The sequence below is a fragment of the Pleurodeles waltl genome, chromosome 1_1, assembly GCF_031143425.1.
Source record: "Pleurodeles waltl isolate 20211129_DDA chromosome 1_1, aPleWal1.hap1.20221129, whole genome shotgun sequence".
Taxonomy (NCBI): domain Eukaryota; kingdom Metazoa; phylum Chordata; class Amphibia; order Caudata; family Salamandridae; genus Pleurodeles; species Pleurodeles waltl.
The window spans coordinates 894,008,254-894,029,412 of NC_090436.1; the positions used below are offsets into that span (position 1 = coordinate 894,008,254).

At 48.1% G+C, this 21,159-nt stretch overlaps 1 protein-coding gene across 1 annotated transcript in view; it reads right to left on the minus strand.

Annotated features, from left to right (window-relative positions):
- The window catches only part of CEP78 (centrosomal protein 78), a 462,742-nt gene that overhangs the window by 11,614 nt on the left and 429,969 nt on the right, over positions 1–21,159 (minus strand). The window contains exon 15 of the mRNA XM_069230075.1: positions 18,744–18,879. Within this exon, the coding sequence (XP_069086176.1) occupies positions 18,744–18,879 (136 nt within the window). The remainder of the gene's footprint in view (positions 1–18,743; positions 18,880–21,159) is intronic.

Consider the following 21,159-nt stretch of genomic DNA (forward strand, 5'->3'; position numbering starts at 1 on the left):
CAGATCCTACTTGCAGGAAATTAGGGGACTGGTCTGAGGAGTGGAGAGGTGGGGGTGAAACCCTACTCAAGCAGCAACCACATTCTTGTCAGGGTAAAACAAGACCAAACCCCAAATTAACCTGTGTTTACCCATGTGGTAGCTTGGCATAAAAAAAGAAAAATCTTAATTCAGAGGCAATGTGTAAAGTATGCAGCATTTGAAACAGTAATAAAGATAACAACATAAGGAAAATCCTGCAACAATTTAGACACATAGAGTACATTTTAATAAATTATTTGGAACCAAAATGACAAAAATCCAAATAGCAGAACTGGAGATATGCAATTTAAAAAAGATTTAGGTAACACAGCGCAAACTGTGGTTACTTGGATACACCAGACCCGGACAAAATCACAAGTTCAGGCCGACCGGAATAGAGCCTGGCTACATGGACCATGTTAGGCCAGCTGAACAAAGTACATTAAATCCTGGTGGCGGAGTGTTGCGAGGTCCCATGTTGACGATGCGTCAAGCAGCAGTGATTGATGTTGCAATGCGAGGTCTTGCTTTGAGGATGTGTCACACTGCAGTGGTTTCAAGGAGCTGCGTGGCCACAGTGTGAGATCCTGCGTCAAGGATGTGTCATGCACAGGTGGTTCCGAGGAGCTAGATGGCTGCAGTCCAGGGTCCTGTGTTGAGAATGCATCACGTAGTGGCTGTTTTGAGATGCTGCAGGGCTGTGTCGCAAGGTCCTTCATTTAGCATGCACCGAGTAGTGGTGGTTCCAAGGAGCAGTGAGTTCCTGCAAGGCTGTGAGATGTGTTGAGCTGCACCTGTTCTACTCGTACCTCAGCTGGGCTGACAGAGCACCTTCTGGCGAAGGGTCCAGGACTGAGGAGGCACCACATGGAAGGCAAGACTCACAGCAGACAGAGTGCTTGGTTCAAGGTAGCTAAATCCTTTCTGTGTGTGGCACAAAAAATAATGTCAAGCCTTTGCGAGTGTGCTGAGGCAGAGTCTTTATGATGTGCAAGTGTGGAAGGTGACCACCCTGCCTGCCTATCAAGTCAGAAATGGCCCATTCTGCCAACACCTATTCCCCCTTTGTCTCATTGTGTAGTAGCAATAAACAAAAGATCAAATGCCAGCTATACAAGCTGCAGGCACCAAATGGTTGGGACAAGAAATGCCAACTTTCTAAATGTGGCATTTTCAGAACTGACTTAAAATCCAACTTTACCATTAAAGAGGTTTTAAATTACAGTTCTTTAGGGACCAAACTTAACATTCCTATCTGCTTCCAACTGAAAGTTATCACTTAATAAATGTAATAAGTTAACCCACTGTTATCCTATGGGAGAGGCTGGCCTTGCAGTGGTGAAAAACTAAGTTAAAAGAACATGTCCAACTCCTTAAAAACACAGCACCCTGCCCTGTGAGCTGTGCAGGGCCTCCCCTATCGGTGATTTACAAGTATTAAAAAAGGAGGTTAGGACTGGCAAAAGGTTCATTCGGCCATGTCAAAATGGCAGTTTAAAACTGCACACAGGCTGCAATGGCACAACTGAGACATGTTTCAATCAATCAATATTTGTAAAGCACGGCTACTCACCCGTGAGGGACTCAAGGCCCTGGAGGGGAGGGACCTCATCCAAAGAGCCACTTCTTGAGGTTCTTCGTGAAGATGGTGAGCGACCGGCTTTGTCTGAGGTGCAGGGGGAGGTTGTTCCAGCTCTTTGCTGCAGTGTAGGTGAAAGATGGTCTTCCAGCAGTGGTTTTGTGGATGCAAGAGACGATGGCCAGGGCCATCTGGGCGGAGCAGAGGGATCTGGTGGGGGTGTGGAAGGAGACAAGGTGGTTCAGGTAGGCTGGTCCTGCATTGTGTATGGCCTTGTACGTGTGGGTGAGAAGCTTGAATGTGATTCGCTTCTCGACCGGGAGCCAGTGGAGGGTCCCTCAGGTGTTGGGAGATGTGTTCTCGGCGAGGGAGGTCCAGAATGAGTCTGGCGGCAGCATTCTCGATGAGTTGAAGTTTTTTGATGTTCCTAGTTGAGGTGCCGGCATAGAGCGCGTTGCTGTAGTTGAGCTTGCTCGTGACTAAGGCATGGGTGACTGTCCTGCGACAGTCTGCTGGGATCCATCTGAAGATCTTCCGGAGTTTGCAGAGCGTGTGTCAGCAGGAGGAGGCAACAGAGTTTACCTGGCGGGTCATGGACAGGGAGGAGTCAAGGATGATTCCTAAGTTGCAGGTGTGCTCACTCGGTGCGGGGGGCCACCAGGAGTCGTCCTAAGCTGAGGTGGCGTTTCTGAAGATGATGATCTCCGTCTTGTCGATGGCTACTTAAGTGGGTGGCACAATAATTGCTGCAGTTTCACTAGAAGCATTTAATTTAAAGGTCCTGGGTGCAGGTAGTACCACTTTACTAGGGACTTACAGGTAAATGAAATATGCCAAATTGGGTGTAAGACACATTCATCATGTTTAAAAGAGAGACCATAAGCACTTTAGCACTGGCTAGCAGTGGTAAAGGGTGCAGAATCCTAAGGGCAACAAACACCAACAAAAACAAATTCAGCAAAAACAGGAGCAGTAAGGAAAAAAGTTTGGAGGAAAGGCCATCCTAAGGCTGACAGATCTAACATTGTAGAAACCCAAATATGCCATGTGGTGTCCTAGAACAGCAGGATGCAGGAGGTCATTAGTCACAACAGTCACATAGTTGACCTCACTGAAATCCAGGACAGACTATGAAGAGATCGGGATCACAGCCTGAACTTCCTAAACTGTCACATCTGGGGTAAAGGCCCAAATCCAAACAGTCCAGAATGGTTCCAATGAAGGGGATCGTCTGAGAAGGAGTCAGGTGTGACTTTGGCACGTTGATGGTGAACCCCAAAGATGACAGGATGTTTGCCATAGTCTAAGGTTTGTTGACAACTGCCTCAGGCAAACCTGCCTTTAAAAGCCAGCTGGCGAGGTAGGGGAAGACCAGGTCCCCAACTTTCAAAGGTGTGCTTCTACCACTGATATTAATTTTGTGAACACGTGAAGGGCACTGGTGAGACCAAAGAGGGGGCACAATGAATTGGAAAAACTCCTGTCCACCCACAAACCCGAAGATAACAATGATTGGCCTGCAGGATGAGCATATGAAAATAGATGCCCTGGAGCTCTAATGCCACCATCCAGTCTCCAGTGTCAAGAGCAGACAAGACCTAGGCCAAGGTGAGCATCTTGAATTCGTCCTTCCGGACAAAGTGGTTGAGAGAGTGCAAGTCTAAAATATGACAAAGACCTGTGCTCTTCTTTGGCACCAGAAGGTAGCGCAAGTAGCAACGACAACCCACTTCAGGTGCAGGCACCCACTCAATAGCCCCTTTGGCCAACAGGACTTGCACTTCCTGTCGTAAGACAGGGAGATGGTCCTCCTTCAGTTGTTCCAGAATTGGAGGAAGGTGCGGCGGAGCAGCCAGAAAGGTTAGCGCATACCCATTCTGTACAATTTGTAACACCCGCCTGTCTGAGGTTAGGTCTGCCAACCCAGTAAGAACCATTGTACCCTGCCACCAACCAGGTGGCTGTGCTCCACTAAAGGGAAGCTAAAGAGGATTGCCAGGAGGTGCCATGGGAGGAAGGGTGGGGGATGGTGCTTGAATGGACTGATTGGCCTAGTGTCCCTGACTGCGGGCTGGTGGGTGCCACAGCATCGGCTATGAAAGGACTGGGAACCCTGCTGAGGCTGAAGCAGCCTCCTGTATGGGGTTTCTCTCCCAGAGCCACAAATCGAATGGAAAGACTGAGGCGGCTGGCATGATGGAGCAGACAGGCCCAAGGAGTGTGAAGTGACTCTTCTCTCTTTGAAGAGTTAAAGGGTGGTATCAAGCCTGACCCCTAAACCCCCCGCCCCGCCCACCAAAAAAAACAGAGTCCTGTCAAAGGGCATCTCCATAAGGGACAAACTGACATCGCCTTAAAAGCCTGCTGACTGCAGCCAGGGGACAAACTGACATCGCCTTAAAAGCCTGCTGACTGCAGCCAGGCAGGGTGATGGATGTCAACACTAGCGCAAATTGCTCACCTGACAGAGTTGATGGTGTAGCCTGCAGCGAACCGTAAATTTAGCAGCATCACTGCCACCCTGAATGTTCAGAGTTAGTATGGGGGAGGGTGGGTCATCTGGTATAGCTGGGAGGATATGACCAACCGAATCCCAAAGAATGTGGGAGTATCCACTCAGCAGCCAACAGGTACTAACTGACCAGAAGGCCAAACCTGTAGAGGAAGATATCCTCTTTCCAAATGTCTCTACAATGGTGGACTCCCTATCCATGGGAGCAGTCGGAAACTTTTTAGGGTTCGTCAAACTACTAAATGTTCGGAGTAGGGGTACTGAGAAATGCAGGGTCACCTGGGGCAGGGCAGTGGAGTCTTGTGGTGATTTACTGGGGGGGCCAGAACGATGTCTGACCCATGCCCCCAAGAGGATGTTGGTCAGTGCATCACTGAAAGGCAGAAGAGGTACAGTACTGGTCTGCCCCAGTCAAAGTACATCTGTTAGGACTTTAAAGTTGACCTCTAAAGTTGTTGGCTATAGGTAAAGCACTTAGGCTGCCCTTTGCATGACTATACCAAAGGAAACACTTTTCTCAGTGGCACGTCCTACAGGTGTGATGATGTCAGAGTCAGGGTGAGGTGTTAAGGCTACTGGAATCCTGGAGGTCGTCATACTAGTTCTCCTCATGGTAGGGTTGGCAAATTTCATTACTTGCTTGATAGTCCTTACACAAATCTGTTCCAAACCAGCAATATAGTGTGTGTTTGTCCTGCCTCGAGTGGGGGTGAGGGGTGGCTAAGACTATACAGTATCAAGGCACAAGGCTGTGGTTCGGCAGCCTTGGTCGAGGCCGTAGGAGCACAGACTTGAGTCTGAGAAAGCAAAAATCACCTCTTCCTCCAAAGATGACTGAGTCACCACTGATGTCGACGTTCCAGGCAAAAGTGTAAATTATGAAGCTGTAGGCAGAGTCAGTAAAAGTGCCCAAGTAGGCAAGGTGACTGGTTCAGATGGTCGAGTTGGCGCCAACAGCAAACCTGCCAGCTGTGTCCCGAATGGAGGGCCTCTCGACTCCATGGGGCCTGTAGGCAGGTCAGAGGGAGTTTAAAGGGATCAGAGTAGTAGGAGCATGGTCACACACACAAGTCTTGGATCTGCCTCAGTGACGCAGATAGCCCCAGAAACTTGGGTTGTAAATAGACAGGCTGTGGAATGGACTCTCGACCACGACCGACTTCAGGACTAGATCGAGAGGCATGGGACCCCCTGTGTGCCTTCTTATGTGTGCGAGGATAGCAGGAAGGGTTGTTGGGGCGGAAAAGTCCTCTGCATGGTAAAGGCATGTACCTCAGCCCTGGGTTCCCAATGTACTGTTTACTGGATCGCTAATGGGGATTTTTTCTACATAGGCAAACATGTGTGTGCACTATGACATAGGCGTGTCTAGCAAATTGCTGTCCGGTTGGAACGGAAAGGGCACTCAAAGCTTTACCCAAGGTGCACCTACAGTGGCACGGGGCAGCTGGGTGTGGAGGTTAAAGTTGAGGTCGGTGCCAATGTTGGTCAATGGAGGCTTGGGGGGGTGAAGAGGGACGGGGATGTTGACGTGCTGCTTACAGGCAAGTAGCAGCAGAGGCAGAGGTGGGACTCTGGGTGTTAAGGTGTAAGTGGGATCACAAGTCAGTACCAAACGTACACCCTCAGAGGCATGGGGCGGCCGGGTGCAGAGTGCCAACACAGTGTCGGGTGGCCATTGCTTTCCAATGGAGACAGGAGGTATCCACTACAGGACTGCTCACAGGTTCAGAGTTCAGAGGTTGATATCCTGGTGTTCGGGTAGGTACAAGGTGGGCCACAAGACAGCACCAAACGTACAACCTCATTGGTTCAGGGTCGGCCGGGTATAGAGTGCAAACACAATGTTGGGTGCCCTATGTATCTCGATGGCAGAGATGGCCTCCAGAAACAGGCTGCAGGTTCGGGCCAGGAGGCCGGGAGGGGTCAAGTCACAGCTGCCCAGGTAAGTTGAGATGCCAGGGGTCATAGGCACCCTGTTGGTTTGGCTACCCAAGACCCAGGCGCTCCAGCTGCAGGGGATGTCTTTAGATGTCGGATTCAGCTCAGCAGGCAGGTCGCAGTCAGGGGAATCCCTCAGATTCAGGCTGCAGGCATCGCTGGAGAGGAGGCATCACTCTTTGTTGGAAGCACTGCGAACCTTCACATGACCGGTGGGTCTTAGGGCATCGGGTCAGGGGTGTTGGGTGCAGTGGTCACTTCTGGTGTTGGGTTTCGTGGTCCCACAGGCAAGCTCCCTCTTCTTTAGAGACGGTTTCTTCTGGACAGGTCCGCAGTCCACTGGAGTTCTTGGTCTTTTCCAAAGGCAGCCAGTCCTCTCAAGGCTTTGGAGGTAGTTAGGGTGCAGGACAGTTGCCTTCTGGGTGCAGGTTTTCTTGAGGGCTGCAGACAGGCCAGTAGGGCTGGGGCCATATCAGTTGGTATCTTCAGTCTTATCTGCTGTCATCGGGCCCAGTTCTTCTTAGGTTGCAGGAATCTGATTCTAGGGTTCAGGGGTGATTCCTAAATATTGAATTTAGGGGTGTTACAGAGAGTGCCAGGTGGTAGCCAATGGGCTACTCACCTTTAGGGTGACTACATTTGTTCCTGAATACTTCCTTTGGGGAGTGGAATAGCCCTAACCCTATTGGCCTAATTCCTTCCACACAAGATGAAGGAATTTCAAAAGTAGCTCGTCCATCTTAGGGGTGGGACTGGTATTTAGTGGGCACTCCTCCTAATTTACCTCATTTTCCCACCAGCCCTGCCGCCAAAAGTGGGGTCAGGTACTGGGGGTCGGCTTCCTCCATCATTTGGGAGGCCCAGGTAGCATTTAAAATGCGACATAGCCTTTGAAGCTCCCTGCCCTGAAATGTCCACCCTAACTGGGAGAGGAGGTCACACCTCTGCCCAGAGCACACTTTTTGTTCTGAACCCTTGAGAGCACTTGCTCTCACCAGAGGGACCAGAATTTTGTCTGAGGTGGTTGTATTGGTTTGGACCAGTCGGTTCCCACGCTAGGAAATGGTAGTGACCCCAGGGGGAGCCCAAAACATGTACTAAAAACATGGAAATCGAACACAGGACCCCTACCTAGGTAAGTGGAATGTATAGAGGGGAACTGAGGGTACTCGTAAACCCCAAAGGTAAGTACCACAGTGCCTCCTAGCGACCAGGAGGAAAGGAGTAAATTACTCTATTTTCCACAAACCACCCAAAAGGAAGAAAATTAAGAAAATGCAACACCCAGACAAGACTGCAAGAAACCAGCGGTGGATTCCTGAAGAGGAAGACCAGTGGAAGAAGGGGGCCAAGTCCAGAAGCCACAGAAGAGTCCAGGAGGAGTAGGAGCTACTTACCCATCCAGCTGTGGATGTAGGAGTTGGTCGACGGTAGGACGAAGACGGTCAGGAATGCAGCCCTGGGGCAGGTGAGCAGTTCCTGGAGGATGCATTCGACGTCCCACGCTGGATGAATGGTTGCAGTAGGTCAGTGGCATGGAAAAGCCACCAGCAAGCCTTGGCAAAGGCAAAAGTCGCGGTGGAGCTGCTGGAGACCAGCAAGGTCCAGGAGGACTCAACCCACATGGGAGGTCCTAGGGGGATCCTCAGCAAGGCAGAGAGTCCAAAGAAGAAGAGGAGGCCCCCACAGGAGACCCAATGGATGAGGAACCCGGAGTCACAGAGCAGCCCACACAGCACTACTGCAGAAAGGTCCCACGCCACAGGAGAAGCATACAGAGGGTTGTGCGTTGCAGGAAGGAGTGGTGGGGACTGGGGCTACGTGGAGCCTGAAGATTCCTTGGAGGGGATGCAAACAAGATGCGGTGTACGGGTGTACTGTCCTGTGTAGGAAGGCAAGGGCTTACATCCACCAAATTTGGACAGCTGGCAGAGGACCAAGAGGACTACTCCGGACCACCACCTGTGATTTAGGATCCATGCAGCTCAGGATGAGAGGAGATCCACGCAGCCGGTCATCGCTGCAGTTGGTTCCTGCGGGTGCAGGGGAGTGACTCCTTCACTCAAAGGGAGAGTCCTTCCTCCTTCTCGTGCAGACTGAAGACTTGCCACCCTCAGAGGATGCACAGCCGGAGAAATGTTGCAGAAGCTGGAAGGAGCCGTGGAAACAATGTTGCAAGCACAGTTTTCGTCGTGGATGCAGATTGTAAGTTCCTGGAGGGTCCAGTTGCGGTTCCAGTGGCTAGAAGCAGAGGTTGCAGAGGAGTCCTGCTGGAATCTTGCAAGTTGAATCTGAGGACCAACCCAAGAGAGAGACCCTAAATAATCCTGAAAGGGGGATTGGTCACCAAGCAAGGTGAGCACCTATCAGGAGGGAGCTCTGACGTCACCCTCCTGACCTGGCCATTCAGATGCTCCCAGAGGTCCCTGCCAACCTTGGATTCAAGACGGCAGAACCCAGTGACCCTCTGGAGGAGCTCTGGGCACCACCTCTGGGGTGGTGATTGACAGGAGAGTGGTCACTCCCATTTCCATTGTCCACTTTCACACCAGTGCAGGGACTAGAGGTCTCTGAACCAGTGTAGACTGGTTTATGCACAGAGGGTGCCAAATGTACCCTTCAAAGCATACCACTGGCATGGGGCGGCTACCCCTCCCAATCCATGTAACACCTATTTCGAAAGGGAGAGGGTGTTACCCACCTCCCCGAAAGGAAATCCTTTGTTCTGCCTTCCTGGGCTTCAGCTTTTCAAGCAGCAGGAGGGCAGAAACCTGTCTGAGGGGTGGCAGCAGCTTGGGCTGCCCGGAAAACCCCAGAAGGCTGGTAGGTGCAATGATGGGGATCCTCTAAGGAGCCCCCAGAGTGCATGGAATAACACTTCCAATACTGGCAACAGTATTTGGGTAGAATTCCGCCATGTTTGATACCAAACATGCCTTGGGTTCGGAGTTACCATTATGTAGCTGGACATAGGTAGTGACCTATGTCCAGTACACGTATTAAATGGTGTCACCACACTCCCACAGTCCAAGAAAATGGAATTAGAGTTCATGGGGCATCTTTGCTAGTGCAGGGGTGCCCACACACACAGGAACTTGCACCCTGCCCTCTGGGCTAGGAGGGCCTGTCATAGGGGTGACTTACAGTGACCTGGTGCAATGACCTGTAGTGAAAAAGTCCATGTGCCTTTCACGCAGGCTGCATGCTGTGACCAGAGGGTGGAGTTTACAAGCTGTATTCAGCACCTGACAGTCCCCGAGGTTCACCAAAACATCATTGAGGAGGTTGCACTGTTATAGATTCTCTGGTTGGGAGCCAGAGGATCACATCAGTACTCCCCAGCCTGCTTTGCTAGGGGAAAATGCAATTTACATTTTGTGTTCACCGAGTGGGGACAGCTCCGATACCTATAACAGGCCAGCAGCGCTGCTTAACAGAGACTGTGCCGCTAGGTGCTGCCACATTGATGGCGAGCAGCCCAGCATCGCTGTACAGGATCCGGACTGGTGCGCACCGAGGAGAGGGCACTTGCTGCACTGCTGAACACTGCCATACCGCAGAGCAGGTGTGACTGGAACCGGGCCTTTGAAGGTGCCAGAAGACTTGCTTCTAAAGGTACTGCAGCACCACAGACCCTTTTGACCAATTCCTAAAAAGTCAAAGGGAGCACTTTTGAGGGCAGCTTAATATCTTGATTCCCTAGATGCGACCACCAATGAATGGGAAATAACCCCAAACATGTTACACGAAGTAGGGTGTGACAGGGATTTACCTAATAACTTCTAGAGCCCTGACTCAAGGGGGATTATGCTTTTTCTTTTGAATGTCATATCTTTGCATGTGTTGAGTTTCAAATAAAATACTTCTTTTTCCTACAGAAACAAGTATTTGACTGGACATTGATTTTTTGCTTACACTGCTTGCATTTTGATTTATGAGTTGTCTTAACTGACTTGTATTTACATCACCTTCGAGGGAGCCTTGACTGCTCCAACACAGCTACCAGTAAGAGTCAAGTGCAGAATGGGTACTTGGCCCAGTTGGTCAGGACCCATAGTAGGCTGGGCTCTGGGACATCAAGAGTAAAAGTCCTCAACCACCATGGCTGGGCCCTGTAGCCCCTGCTTGCCCCGTGGCCCTCTGAAAGAGGTTCTGACAACTTTGGACTTAGATTAGTCACAATGTGGAATGTTTTGATGCCTGGTGACATAGAACTTTGCCTCGTGGCTTTGTATGGCCTTCTGGTTCATCAACGTGCTGTCACTGAAGGCCTCTGAGATGTGACTTGACCCTAGTTACCACTGGCAAACCTGATGAGGATCTATCAAAAACATTTGCTTGTGACAGTCCTTACAGGGTATGAATCCTGTCATCTTGGGAGGGGACACTTCCCATGCACATAGTAACATTATTGGTGGGAAAACTGTCTAAAAGACAAGCGAGGTAGCTCCAGATCCACGACTGGTGGCACAACAAGAAGGAAACCGACAACAACGTGAAAGAGTGGCATCTATCTGGGCATTGCACATAATTTCCAGATCAGAACATCATCAGTGCAGAGCCACACGGTGCCACCTCCCGGCGTACAGAGGTACTGCTCAAAAGTTTCCAGATCCAACCTGTCGCTGGATTAGTCAAAAGGTGAGGAGTCCCTATCAGAACACAAGACATGGAGGAGAGCCACAATGCTGCAGGTGATTCTTGACTAGGTACTAGCGCCAGGGTCTCTGCTTTCACTAGCCAAGAGTACCTCAATCGTTACAATGAAGCCACCACGACTGCCAGCACTTGATAGAGATACACGGAGCAATCTTCAATCCAAAAAGTACAACTGTGATCAGACAGTCCTGGTATCCCATTATTAACCTCAAGTAACACCTGTGAGCAGGGACAATTGGAAGGTGGAACAGGCATTCTGGAGGTGTAGATGCCAACCAACCCCTGCTTTCAGGGCCTGCAGGCCTGGGCTCAGAGGTAACATTTTGAACCTGTACTACAAAATGAACAAGTTCAGAAAGAGAAGATACAGGATGGATCCCTGACCTCCATTCTTCTTGTGGACCAAGAAGTAAAGGGTATAAAATCCTGTGCTTCATAAAAGCACCACATATATGGCCTCTTTGTTCAGCAGCGAAAGGACTTCAGCCTCCAGAATCGAGAAGTAAGCTGGAAAGTGCCACCTGGCGCAGGGAGGATCTTCCATAGGAAGAAACAGGAAAGGCAGGGTTTAGTCCTTGCAGGTTAACTGAACCACCCAGGGGTTTGTAGTTATTGTCTCTCCTCTATCAGTGTAAACCTCTGAGTCTTGGGAGAAGGTCAGTCAAGAGAACATCATTAAAGTTCACATTAACTTCTTTTTCTTGCCATACAGGGATAATTAATTCTGAAGTCAATGGTTCAGGGAGTGGCGCCATAGTTGGCTTAATGGGTGGCAACACTGAAGGGGGCTCGGTCCAAACACGTCTTAGCAGGTTTTGAGGTATTTTTCAGAGCTGAGGCTCAAGACCATGGAGGTGCTGCATTGGGAGGTATCAGGATCAGAGCCACGAGATTTGTCAATATTATAAATAATATCTGGTTTAATGAGCGATCACATTATTTGTACATTTATTACATTACTGTGTATGATAATATAATAGCACAGTACTTTCATGTCCATAAGTTATTACAACCTAGCATTTAAATCCCTTGGTTTTCAGATCACACTCCGTGGCATTTCCCCCGTCATTAACAAGATCTTCATCCCACTAGGGTTCCCTATCATTCCTTCTAAATCTAGCACTCATATTTCTTTCCACACTCTCTTGCCTTTGTAATTGTTCCAGGAATGCGTGTTTGGGAAAATGCCCATATTATACATGTGAGGGTACCCACCTGATAACAGCCACAAAGGCATTTATTGTCAACAGTCATCCCAAATTTCTTTAGATATACCCTGACATAATATGTCCGGTGTAATATATTTAGTGGGACAAGTATGAAGCAAGTGCTTATTGCCACCTCACGTGGCTGTATACATGTTTCTGCACAGCCTTAATCATCTAGTATGCCTTTAGGTATTTCCCATTTGTTTCCTAGTGTTGTAAGAAATCGATGGGCATTATTTAGTTGGGGGAAGCTCTTTTAGGAGATCGCTTTCCTATGGATGACTTGCCTGTGGATGAAAGATATTGCATAGGCTTCTCTCTGCTGGCCTTAGCCACAAACAGTTTGACCTTCCGCTTTTTGATAGTGCATAGAGGCACAAGAATCACAGGCCTATCCCTGCCTTTTCTGCTTGTGCAGCCCCTTTCAATTTTACATATAATTTAAGCCACTAAAAATCAGTACAATGTTAAATAAAAGCTAATTCTTTATCACAAAAAATATAGAACACATTTTCATGGTGTCCTTAACATGCAAGTGACTTATAAAATAGATTAGAACCCCCAGCGGTACGAAAGGGTGAGTAACTGCCACAAAAACAAGCTTACCTTTGACCACAGTTGCACTCTGTAGGAAGTTGGCTCTGTATATACTATTTCAAAGTAAGGAATAGTATGCACAGAGTCCAAGGGTTCACCTTAGAGGTAAGATAGTGGCAAAAGTAGATCATTCCAATGCTCTGTTTTGTGGTAGTGTGGTCGAGCAGTAGGCTTATCAGAGGGTAGTGTTAAGCATTTGTTGTACACACACAGGCATTAAATGAGGAACACACACTCAAAGACTTACTCCAGGGCAATAGGTTTTTATATTGAAAAATATATTTTCTTAGTTTATTTTAAGAACCACAGGTTCAATATTTACAGTTAATACTTTAAATGTAAGGTACTTCACTTAGATACTTTAGGAACTTTGAATGAAAGCAATATCACATAAAGTCTTGGCAATACGCTATGTTCAAAGTGGACACAGTGCAAAAATCAACATTTCCTGGGGGAGGTAAGTAAAGGTTAGTTTTGGAGGTAAGTAAAACACTTACAAGTCTCAAGTTTGGGGCATAGGCAGCCCACCGTTGGGGGGGTTCAAGGCAACCTCAAAGTTACCACACCAGCAGCTCAGGGCCAGTCAGGTGCAGAGGTCAAAGAGGTGCCCAAAACACATAGGCACCTATGTGGAACAGGGGTGCTCCGGTTCCAGTCTGCCAGCAGGTAAGTACCTGCGTCCTCGGAGGGCAGACCAAGGGGGTTTTGTAGAGCACCGCGGGGGACACGAGAAGGCACGCAAAGTACACCCTCAGCAGCACAGGGGCAGCCGGGTGCAGTGAGCAAAGCAGACGTCGGGTTTCAGGTAGGAAACAATGGAGGTACCCAGGGGGTCACTTAAGCGGTGCAGGCAGGCACAGGGGGGGCTCCTTGGGGCAGCCACCACCTGGGCTAGGCAGAGGGTCGCCTGGGGGTCACTCCTGCATCGAAGTTCGGTTCCTTCAGGTCCTGGGGGTTGGGGGTGCAGTGTTGGTTCCAGACGTCGGGTGCCTTATTACAAGCAGTCGCGGTCAGGGGGAGCTACTTGATTCTCTCTGCAGGCGTCGCTGTGGGGGCTCTGGGGGGGTCGTCTCTGGTTAGTCACGGGCTTGCAGTCGCCGGGGAGTCCTCCCTGAGGTGTTGGTTTTCTGCAGGTCGAGCCGGGGGCATCAGGTGCAGAGTGTAGAGTCTCACGCTTCCAGTGGGAAACGTGAAGTCTTTGGAAGTTGCTTCTTTGTTGCAAAGAAGTTGCAGGTTTTGAACAGGGCCTCTGTTCACTGGAGTTTCTTAGTCCTGTAGTCCCTGGGCAGTCCTCTGAGGCTTCAGAGGTTGCTGGTCCCTGTTGGATGCGTCGCTGGAGCAGGTTTTCGAAGTTGGAGACAGGCCAGTAGGGCTGGGGCCAAATCAGGTGTCTTCCTCCTTCTCTGCAGGCTTGTAGGTCAGCAGTCCTTCTTCTTTCTTCAGGTTGCAGGAATCTGATTTCCTGGGATCCGGGGAGCCCCTAAATACTGAATTTAGGGGTTTGTTTAGGTCTGGGAGGGCAGTAGCCAATGGCTACTGTCCTTGAGGGTGGCTACACCCTCTTTGTGCCTCCTCCCTGTGGGGAGGGGGGCACATCCCTAATCCTATTGGGGGAATCCTCCAAACTCAAGATGGAATATTTCTCAAGGCAGGGGTCACCTCAGCTCAGGACACCTTAGGGGCTGTCCTGACTGGTGGGTGACTTCTCCTTTTTCTCATTATCTCCTCCAGCCTTGCCGCCAAAAGTGGGGGCAGTCGCCGGAGGGCGGGCATCTCCACTAGCTGGGATGCCCTGGGGCGCTGTAACACTGCCAGGTGTTACAGTTCCTGCAGGGGGAGGTGAGAAGCGCCTCCACCCAGTACAGGCTTTGTTCCTGGCCCCACAGAGTGACAAAAGCACTCTCCCCATGTGGCCAGCAACATGTCTGGTGTGTGGCAGGCTGGCAGGAACTGGTCAGCCTACACCAGACGTCGGGTATGTATTCAGGGGGCATCTCTAAGATGCCCTCTGGGTGTATTTTACAATAAATTGCACACTGGCATCAGTGTGCATTTACTGTGCTGAGAAGTTTGATACCAAACTTCCCAGTTTTCAGTGTAGCCATTATGGAACTGTGGAGTTTGTGTTTGACAAACTCCCAGACCATATACTCTTATGGCTACCCTGCACTTGTCTAAGGTTTTGCTTAGACACTGTAGGGGCATAGTGCTCATGCACATATTACCTGACATGTGGTATAGTGCACCCTGCCTTAGGGCTGTAAGGCCTGCTAGAGGGGTGACTTACCTATGCCACAGGCAGTGTGAGGTTGGCATGGCACTCTGAGGGGAGTGCCATGTCGACTTAGTCATTTTCTTCCCACCAGCACACACAAGCAGTGAAGCAGTGTGCATGTGCTGAGTGAGGGGTCCCTAGGGTGGCATAAGACATGCTGCAGCCCTTAGAGACCTTCCCTGGCATTAGGGCCCTTGGTACCACGGGTACCAGTTACAAGGGACTTACCTGAGTGCCAGGGTTGTGCCAACTGTGGAGACAAAGGTACAGTTTAGGGAAAGAAGACTGGTGCTGGGGCCTGGTTAGCAGGGTCCCAGCACACTTTCAAATCATAACTTAGCATCAGCAAAGGCAACAAGTTAGGGGGGGAACATGCCAAGGAGGCATTTCCTTAAACACTTTCAACCAGATCATGCAGTATAACAAGCCTTTGCAATGCAACAGGTCTCACATTTGTGAGAGTTAGAGCTATTGGCGTTGTAAATAACAATGTCTTTTACCTATGTGTTTTAGTTTGGCGTGTAGTGGATGTGTGAACAGAGATGCAGCTGCAGCACTATCTAGAGGACAAAGAATGGGGAATTACTTGTGGGAACAGAGACACTGCTGCAGCATTGTCTATAGGACTAAGAATGAGGAATTACCACTGAGACCAGAGAAGCAGCTAGCACCACTGCCTAAAGGACTGAGCATGAGGAATTTCCAACAGGACCAGAGAAGCAGCTAGCAGCTTTTTCTAGAGGACTTAGCCTTGAAGCACTTCCTAGGGGAGTAAGAATGAGGAATCACCACTGGGATCAGAGAAGCAGCTGCAGCATTGTCTACAGGACTAAGAATGAGGAATTACTACTGTGACCAGAGAAGCAGCTAGCAGCACTCCCCTAGAGGACTTAGAATGAGGAATTCTGACGGGACCAGAGAAGCAGCTTGCAGCATTGTCTAGAGGACTTAGAATGAGAAATTACCACTGAGACCAGAGAAGCAGCTAGCAGCAATGCCTAGAGCAGTGATTCCAAACCTTTTGACTTCTGTTGACCCCCTCTTTATCATTATTGGAACCCCCAGTGAATCAATATTGGAATCCGAGGCCCCCCACTAAGCTATTAATGAAAGCTTAGGGACGTAATCTGTTAATATTATTTAATTTTCTAAGCAGTCGCGAACCCCCTGCGGAGGCTTTGCGGACTCCCAGGGGTCCCTGTACCACATGTTGGGAACCATTAGCTGAGAGGACTTAGCATGAGGAATTATCAACAGGACCCAGGAAGCAGCTTGCAGCCTTGTCTATAGGACTTAGAATGAGGAATTACCAACGGGACCAGAGAAGCAGCTAGCAGCGCTTCTTAGAGAACTAAGAGTGAGGAATTACCACTCGGATCACAGAACCAGCTGCTGCACTATTTAGAGGACTTAGAATGATAAATTACCACTGGGGCCAGAGAGGCAGCTGCAGCACTGTCTACAGAATATAAGAAAGAGGAATTACCACTGTGATCAGAGAAGCAGCTAGCAGCACTGTCTACAGGACGTAGAATGAGGAATTACCAAAGGGACCAGAGAAGCAGCCGCAGCACTGTCTAGAGGACTTAGAATGAGGAATTACCACTGGGATAGAAAAAAAAAGCTGCTGCAGCATTGTCTACACAACTGAGAATGAGGAATTACTACTGGGCCCAGAGAAGCAGCTAGCAACACTGCCTAGAGGACTAAGAATGAGGAATTATCGACGGGACCAGAGAAGCAGCTTGCAGTATTGTGTATAGGACTTAGAATGAGGAATTACCTGGGACCATCGAAGCAGATGCAGCATGGCTTACAAAACTAAGAATGAGGAATTACCACTGGGACCGGAGAAGCAGTTAGCAGCACTGTCTAGAGGACTTAGAATGAGTAAATACCGACAGGACCAGCTAGGCAGCTTGCAGTATTGTTTACAGGACTTAGAATGAGTATTTACTGACAGGACCTAAGAAGCAGCTAGCAGCATTGTGTAGCCGACTTAGAAGAAGTAATTACTGATAGGACCAGAGAATCAGCAAGCAGCACTGCCTATAGGATTAAGAATGAGGATTACCACTGGGACCAGAGAAGCAGCTGCAGAATTGTGTAGAGGACTTAGAATGAGGAATTACCACTGGGACCAGCGAAGCAGATGCAGCATTGTCTGCAGGACTAAGAATGAGCAATTACCACTGGGACCAGAGAAAGAGGTAGCAGTACTGCCTATAGGATTAGAAATGAGGAGTTTCCACTGGGACCAGAGAAGTAGCTGCATCACTGTTTAGAGGTGTTAAGAACAAGGAAGACAAAGTGGACGAGTGTGTATCTAACACACACACAACCAATTATTTCGAAAACAGCAGTGAAGGGAAAAGTGGCTTGGAAAACATCAATTAAGTATACCTGAGCAGAGACACAAGAACAAACAAAACCTCAAAACGTTTGGTGCCTTTCTAAACACGATGTTCTCACTAGTGTGGAGTGAACACATTGCTATGGACAACCAAAAGAACACTAAGACTGCAAAGCACAGGGGATGATGGGCCCGACCTCAATGCCAGGCTGGAAGAAGAAAACATCTTCTTCCTAAGTTGGTCCAGCCTCTTGGATTCCCTATCTGGGGGAGTGCAAGGGAAGGCACCATGGGAAGTGGAGGCTTGGACCACCAAGCTCTCCGGGGTGGGGTGTTGGGTGAGGAAACTAGTGTCGTTAGGAGCTGGCAATGGCGGTGGCCAATTGTCCTATTCACAGGAGCCCCTGTGCTGGGTTTGGACCACGTCCCTAGTAGGACATCTGTAAGGGCTTCATTGAAGGGTTACATCGGCTCCGATGTAGCAACCCCTGGCTGAAGCACCTCTGTCAGGAGATTAGTCCTGACTGGCACCGTAGGCAAGTCTGGGTCCAAGACCTCAGCTGCCCTACGCACCACCATAGCATACATAGCTCCCTCCTCTGTAGCCACAGTAGGAGGTGAAAGCATACCAGCATCTGGAGAAGTATCCAGTCCACCTCATACGAGTCCGGTTGCTACACGGCTTGAATCTAGTCTTCCTAGATTACATATCCCTCGCACAGACAACGAAAATCTTAAGACAAAATGTCAGAAAAAGACTTGCCAAAAAAGGCAAAGAAAAGCTCGATCCCGGACATGCGCTTAACCAGCGCGGAAGGAAAAGAACTGACTTACTTGAGCCAGGGGTGGTGCCTTTATAGGCGACCGTGACGTCACAGACGGCTCCAACGACACTGAGGAAGCCACGCGGATCCGAACAACGCCACCCAACGGCATGCGCACAATAATGCTCAGCAAAAAGATGCCAGATTCGAAGCTGACACCAGGGAATTCAAAGTTGGGGAATCTGCAGCTAGAAATCTCTATCAGATATGTTCTTTTAGTGAAATTTCCTGGGAGGGAACTAAGCACACAAAGGAGGGGCATTTAGAAAAATGCACCAATAAAAAGGAAGCATTTAAGACAAGCACATCAAAGAATGAATGAAAATAGTAGGTGTGGTGTGAGCCCATATTGTGAATACAGCAGGTCTTGCAAACAGAGCATGCATACTGCATAGACTCGACCTAAAAAGAAACGTCAGCAGTAGCTTTTATTTAACAAGGAGTTCCACCTCAGCAAGAATTAAATTTAAACAGTGTGAATCAACATAGATTATATACAGAATGGGAAGTTGTATTACACGCAGTTTGAAATATAAACACAATTTACAATGCTAGTCATAAATTCTATTGATTATTGCAACATTTTTTTCCAACAGACCAAATCACTATTTAAAGACACATCCACAAACTAATGTCCAAAACCCTTTGTTGTTATTGTTGGTAATATTGGTAGCAAGAATAAGTAGCCTCAATGAAAGGAAATGTAACACACCAGGAAGCATTTATAGACTGTGAAATAAAACGTTTACTGTGATGTTACAAGTCAGTGCTCACATTGTCAATCCTTGAATGCTTCTGTATGATGTCACTTTCAACAGGAGGCTTCTCCAGGGTAGACGACATCTGAGGTTGGCCCAACATACCAAAGTCTGATTGATTTATGCCTGCCATAGTAGCAAGCTGTCCAAGGCTGCGTAAGGTAAAGGAAAACAAACAGACCATGAATAAAATGGCAAATGCCACTTACCAAGCATTATGCTCTGTACAGTACATTAATTAGACTTACTGCAGGTATTGTTTTAGTAAACACCTCACAAATTGTCTCCCACTATAGGGAAAATATGCAAAGAATAGGTATGAAGGCCTGACAAAGAATAAAAACGAACTCTCTTCACTGGCACTTGCCAGCATATTGAAAAATATAAACTGAGTACTTAACTTTTGACTCTTCATTCAGTTGAAACATTGCCTCAACAAGAGTTAGAAAAACAGGCTTTTTGTCCTACACGTTACAGTTATTTCTGTTCTTTGGCCAAGAATAAGGAGGAAAGGCCTACATCTGTGTTCAAGTCTGTACTGCTGAATACAGAATAAGGAATAGATTCTTATCTTCAACTTCTATTCTCTCGTAGGGGAATTTCCATAATAAGTCATAAGCATTGAATAGTCCCGCCCACATGCGGGGACCCTGGAGCAGTTCTTTAATATAGCTTCTTAAGTGGAGCTTTTCGGCTTTCTTCATGAAAGCGTGTAAAGATACTTAAGAAAGAGACAGATAATGCAGCATATATAACTAGACCAAATTCTTCATCATGAAGTCAAAAATGGCCAATACATTAAAAATGTATATAATTTTAGATGTTTTGCAAACAGTATAAATCTCCTTCACAAACCCTTTCTAATGATGGAGATAAGGGAGAGCAGGGCAGAGTAGCTTCACAGGCTGACATAATATGGCTAAAATAGAAGCTTTGCCTTTAAGAACCCAGAGACCACCAGTATCCTATCATGCTCAGCTGGTGGCAGTTGCTTCAGTTCTTTTTGAAGGTGATATGGTACATATAAAGAATCCACGATACCTCTGTCCATTCGATCGGGAGGAGGGAGGTGTGCCTATGACTTATCATGGAAATTCCCCTACGAGAGAACAGGAGTTACAGGTAAGAAAGTATTCCTTCTCTCATAGGGGATTTCCACGTATAGTCATAAGCATTGAATAGAGTAGCAAGCTCATCCCCACATAACACAGTGGACAGAGGGTCACCTAATTTTGTAAGAAATCAGATTCCTGAGGGATGCCTGCCCTACTTGACCATCTGCTCTAGCATTAGAATCTAGGCAGTAGGGCTTAGTGAATGTATGTACCGATTTCCAGGTACCTGCCTTGCATATTTCTGGACTTAGGAGGTTATGCAGCAAGGCAGCAGTAGAGCTGCTCAACATCAAGTAGAATTTTCTTTAGGTTTAGCTATTAATGGCTTATTAGCTTTTTGGAAGCACAATAAAATGCAAGACACTATCCATTTAGAGATAGATTGTTTGGAAGACGCCAGACCAATGCGTATTGGACCATAGTTAATAAACAACTGGTTTGTTTGTCAGATATCTTTCATTTTGTGAAGGTAAACCTTCAGAACCCTCCTAACATCCAAAGAATGGAGAGATCTTTCTGCTAGAGTAAAGGGATTCTGAAAGAATGTAGGCAATGAAATAGTCTGATTTACATGAAAGTCTGACACTACCTTAGGAAGAAGTTTTGGGTGAGTTCTCATAACCACTTTGCTAGAATGAAAGACAGGGTGTGGTTCATGAGAACATAGTGCTTGTAACCTCACTAACCCGGCGAGATGATTTTATAGCTACCACGAAAGCTCCTTTCCAAGTATGGTGTTATAGGGAAGCTTTGAGGAGGGGTTCAAAAGGATCCTCCATAAGGCAAGAAAGCACTATACTGAGTTCCCATGGAGGTGACGGGCGTCTAATGGAAGGGAAAACCTTCTTCAACCCTTCCAAGAAATCTTTTATGACTGGGAGTTAGAAAAAAGAGGTTTGTGAAGGACATTTCCTGTAGGCAGTAAGAGCTGCCAGATGAACCTTCATGGAAGAGAATTGGAGGCCAGATTTAGACAAGTGTAAAAGGTATGGTAAAAGCACATCCTCTTGGCAAGTAGTCAGATCCACATTCTTACAGGAACACCAGACACAAAATCTCTTCCATTTGAAGGTGTAAGATGAGTGGGTGGAAGCCCGCTTAGCCTCCTTGAGGATCTCCATGCAGTCTTGTGGTAGGTTCAAGTGTCCATATTGCACTAGCTCAGGAGCCATGCCGCCAAATTTAAGGAGGAAAGACTGGGGTGTACCATGTGTCCTCCGAATTTCATTAGTAGGTCTGGCCTGCATGGCAGCTTAAGATGTGGACGCTGTGACTGGTAAAGAATGTCCGGGAACCACCATTGTCGAGGCCACTCTG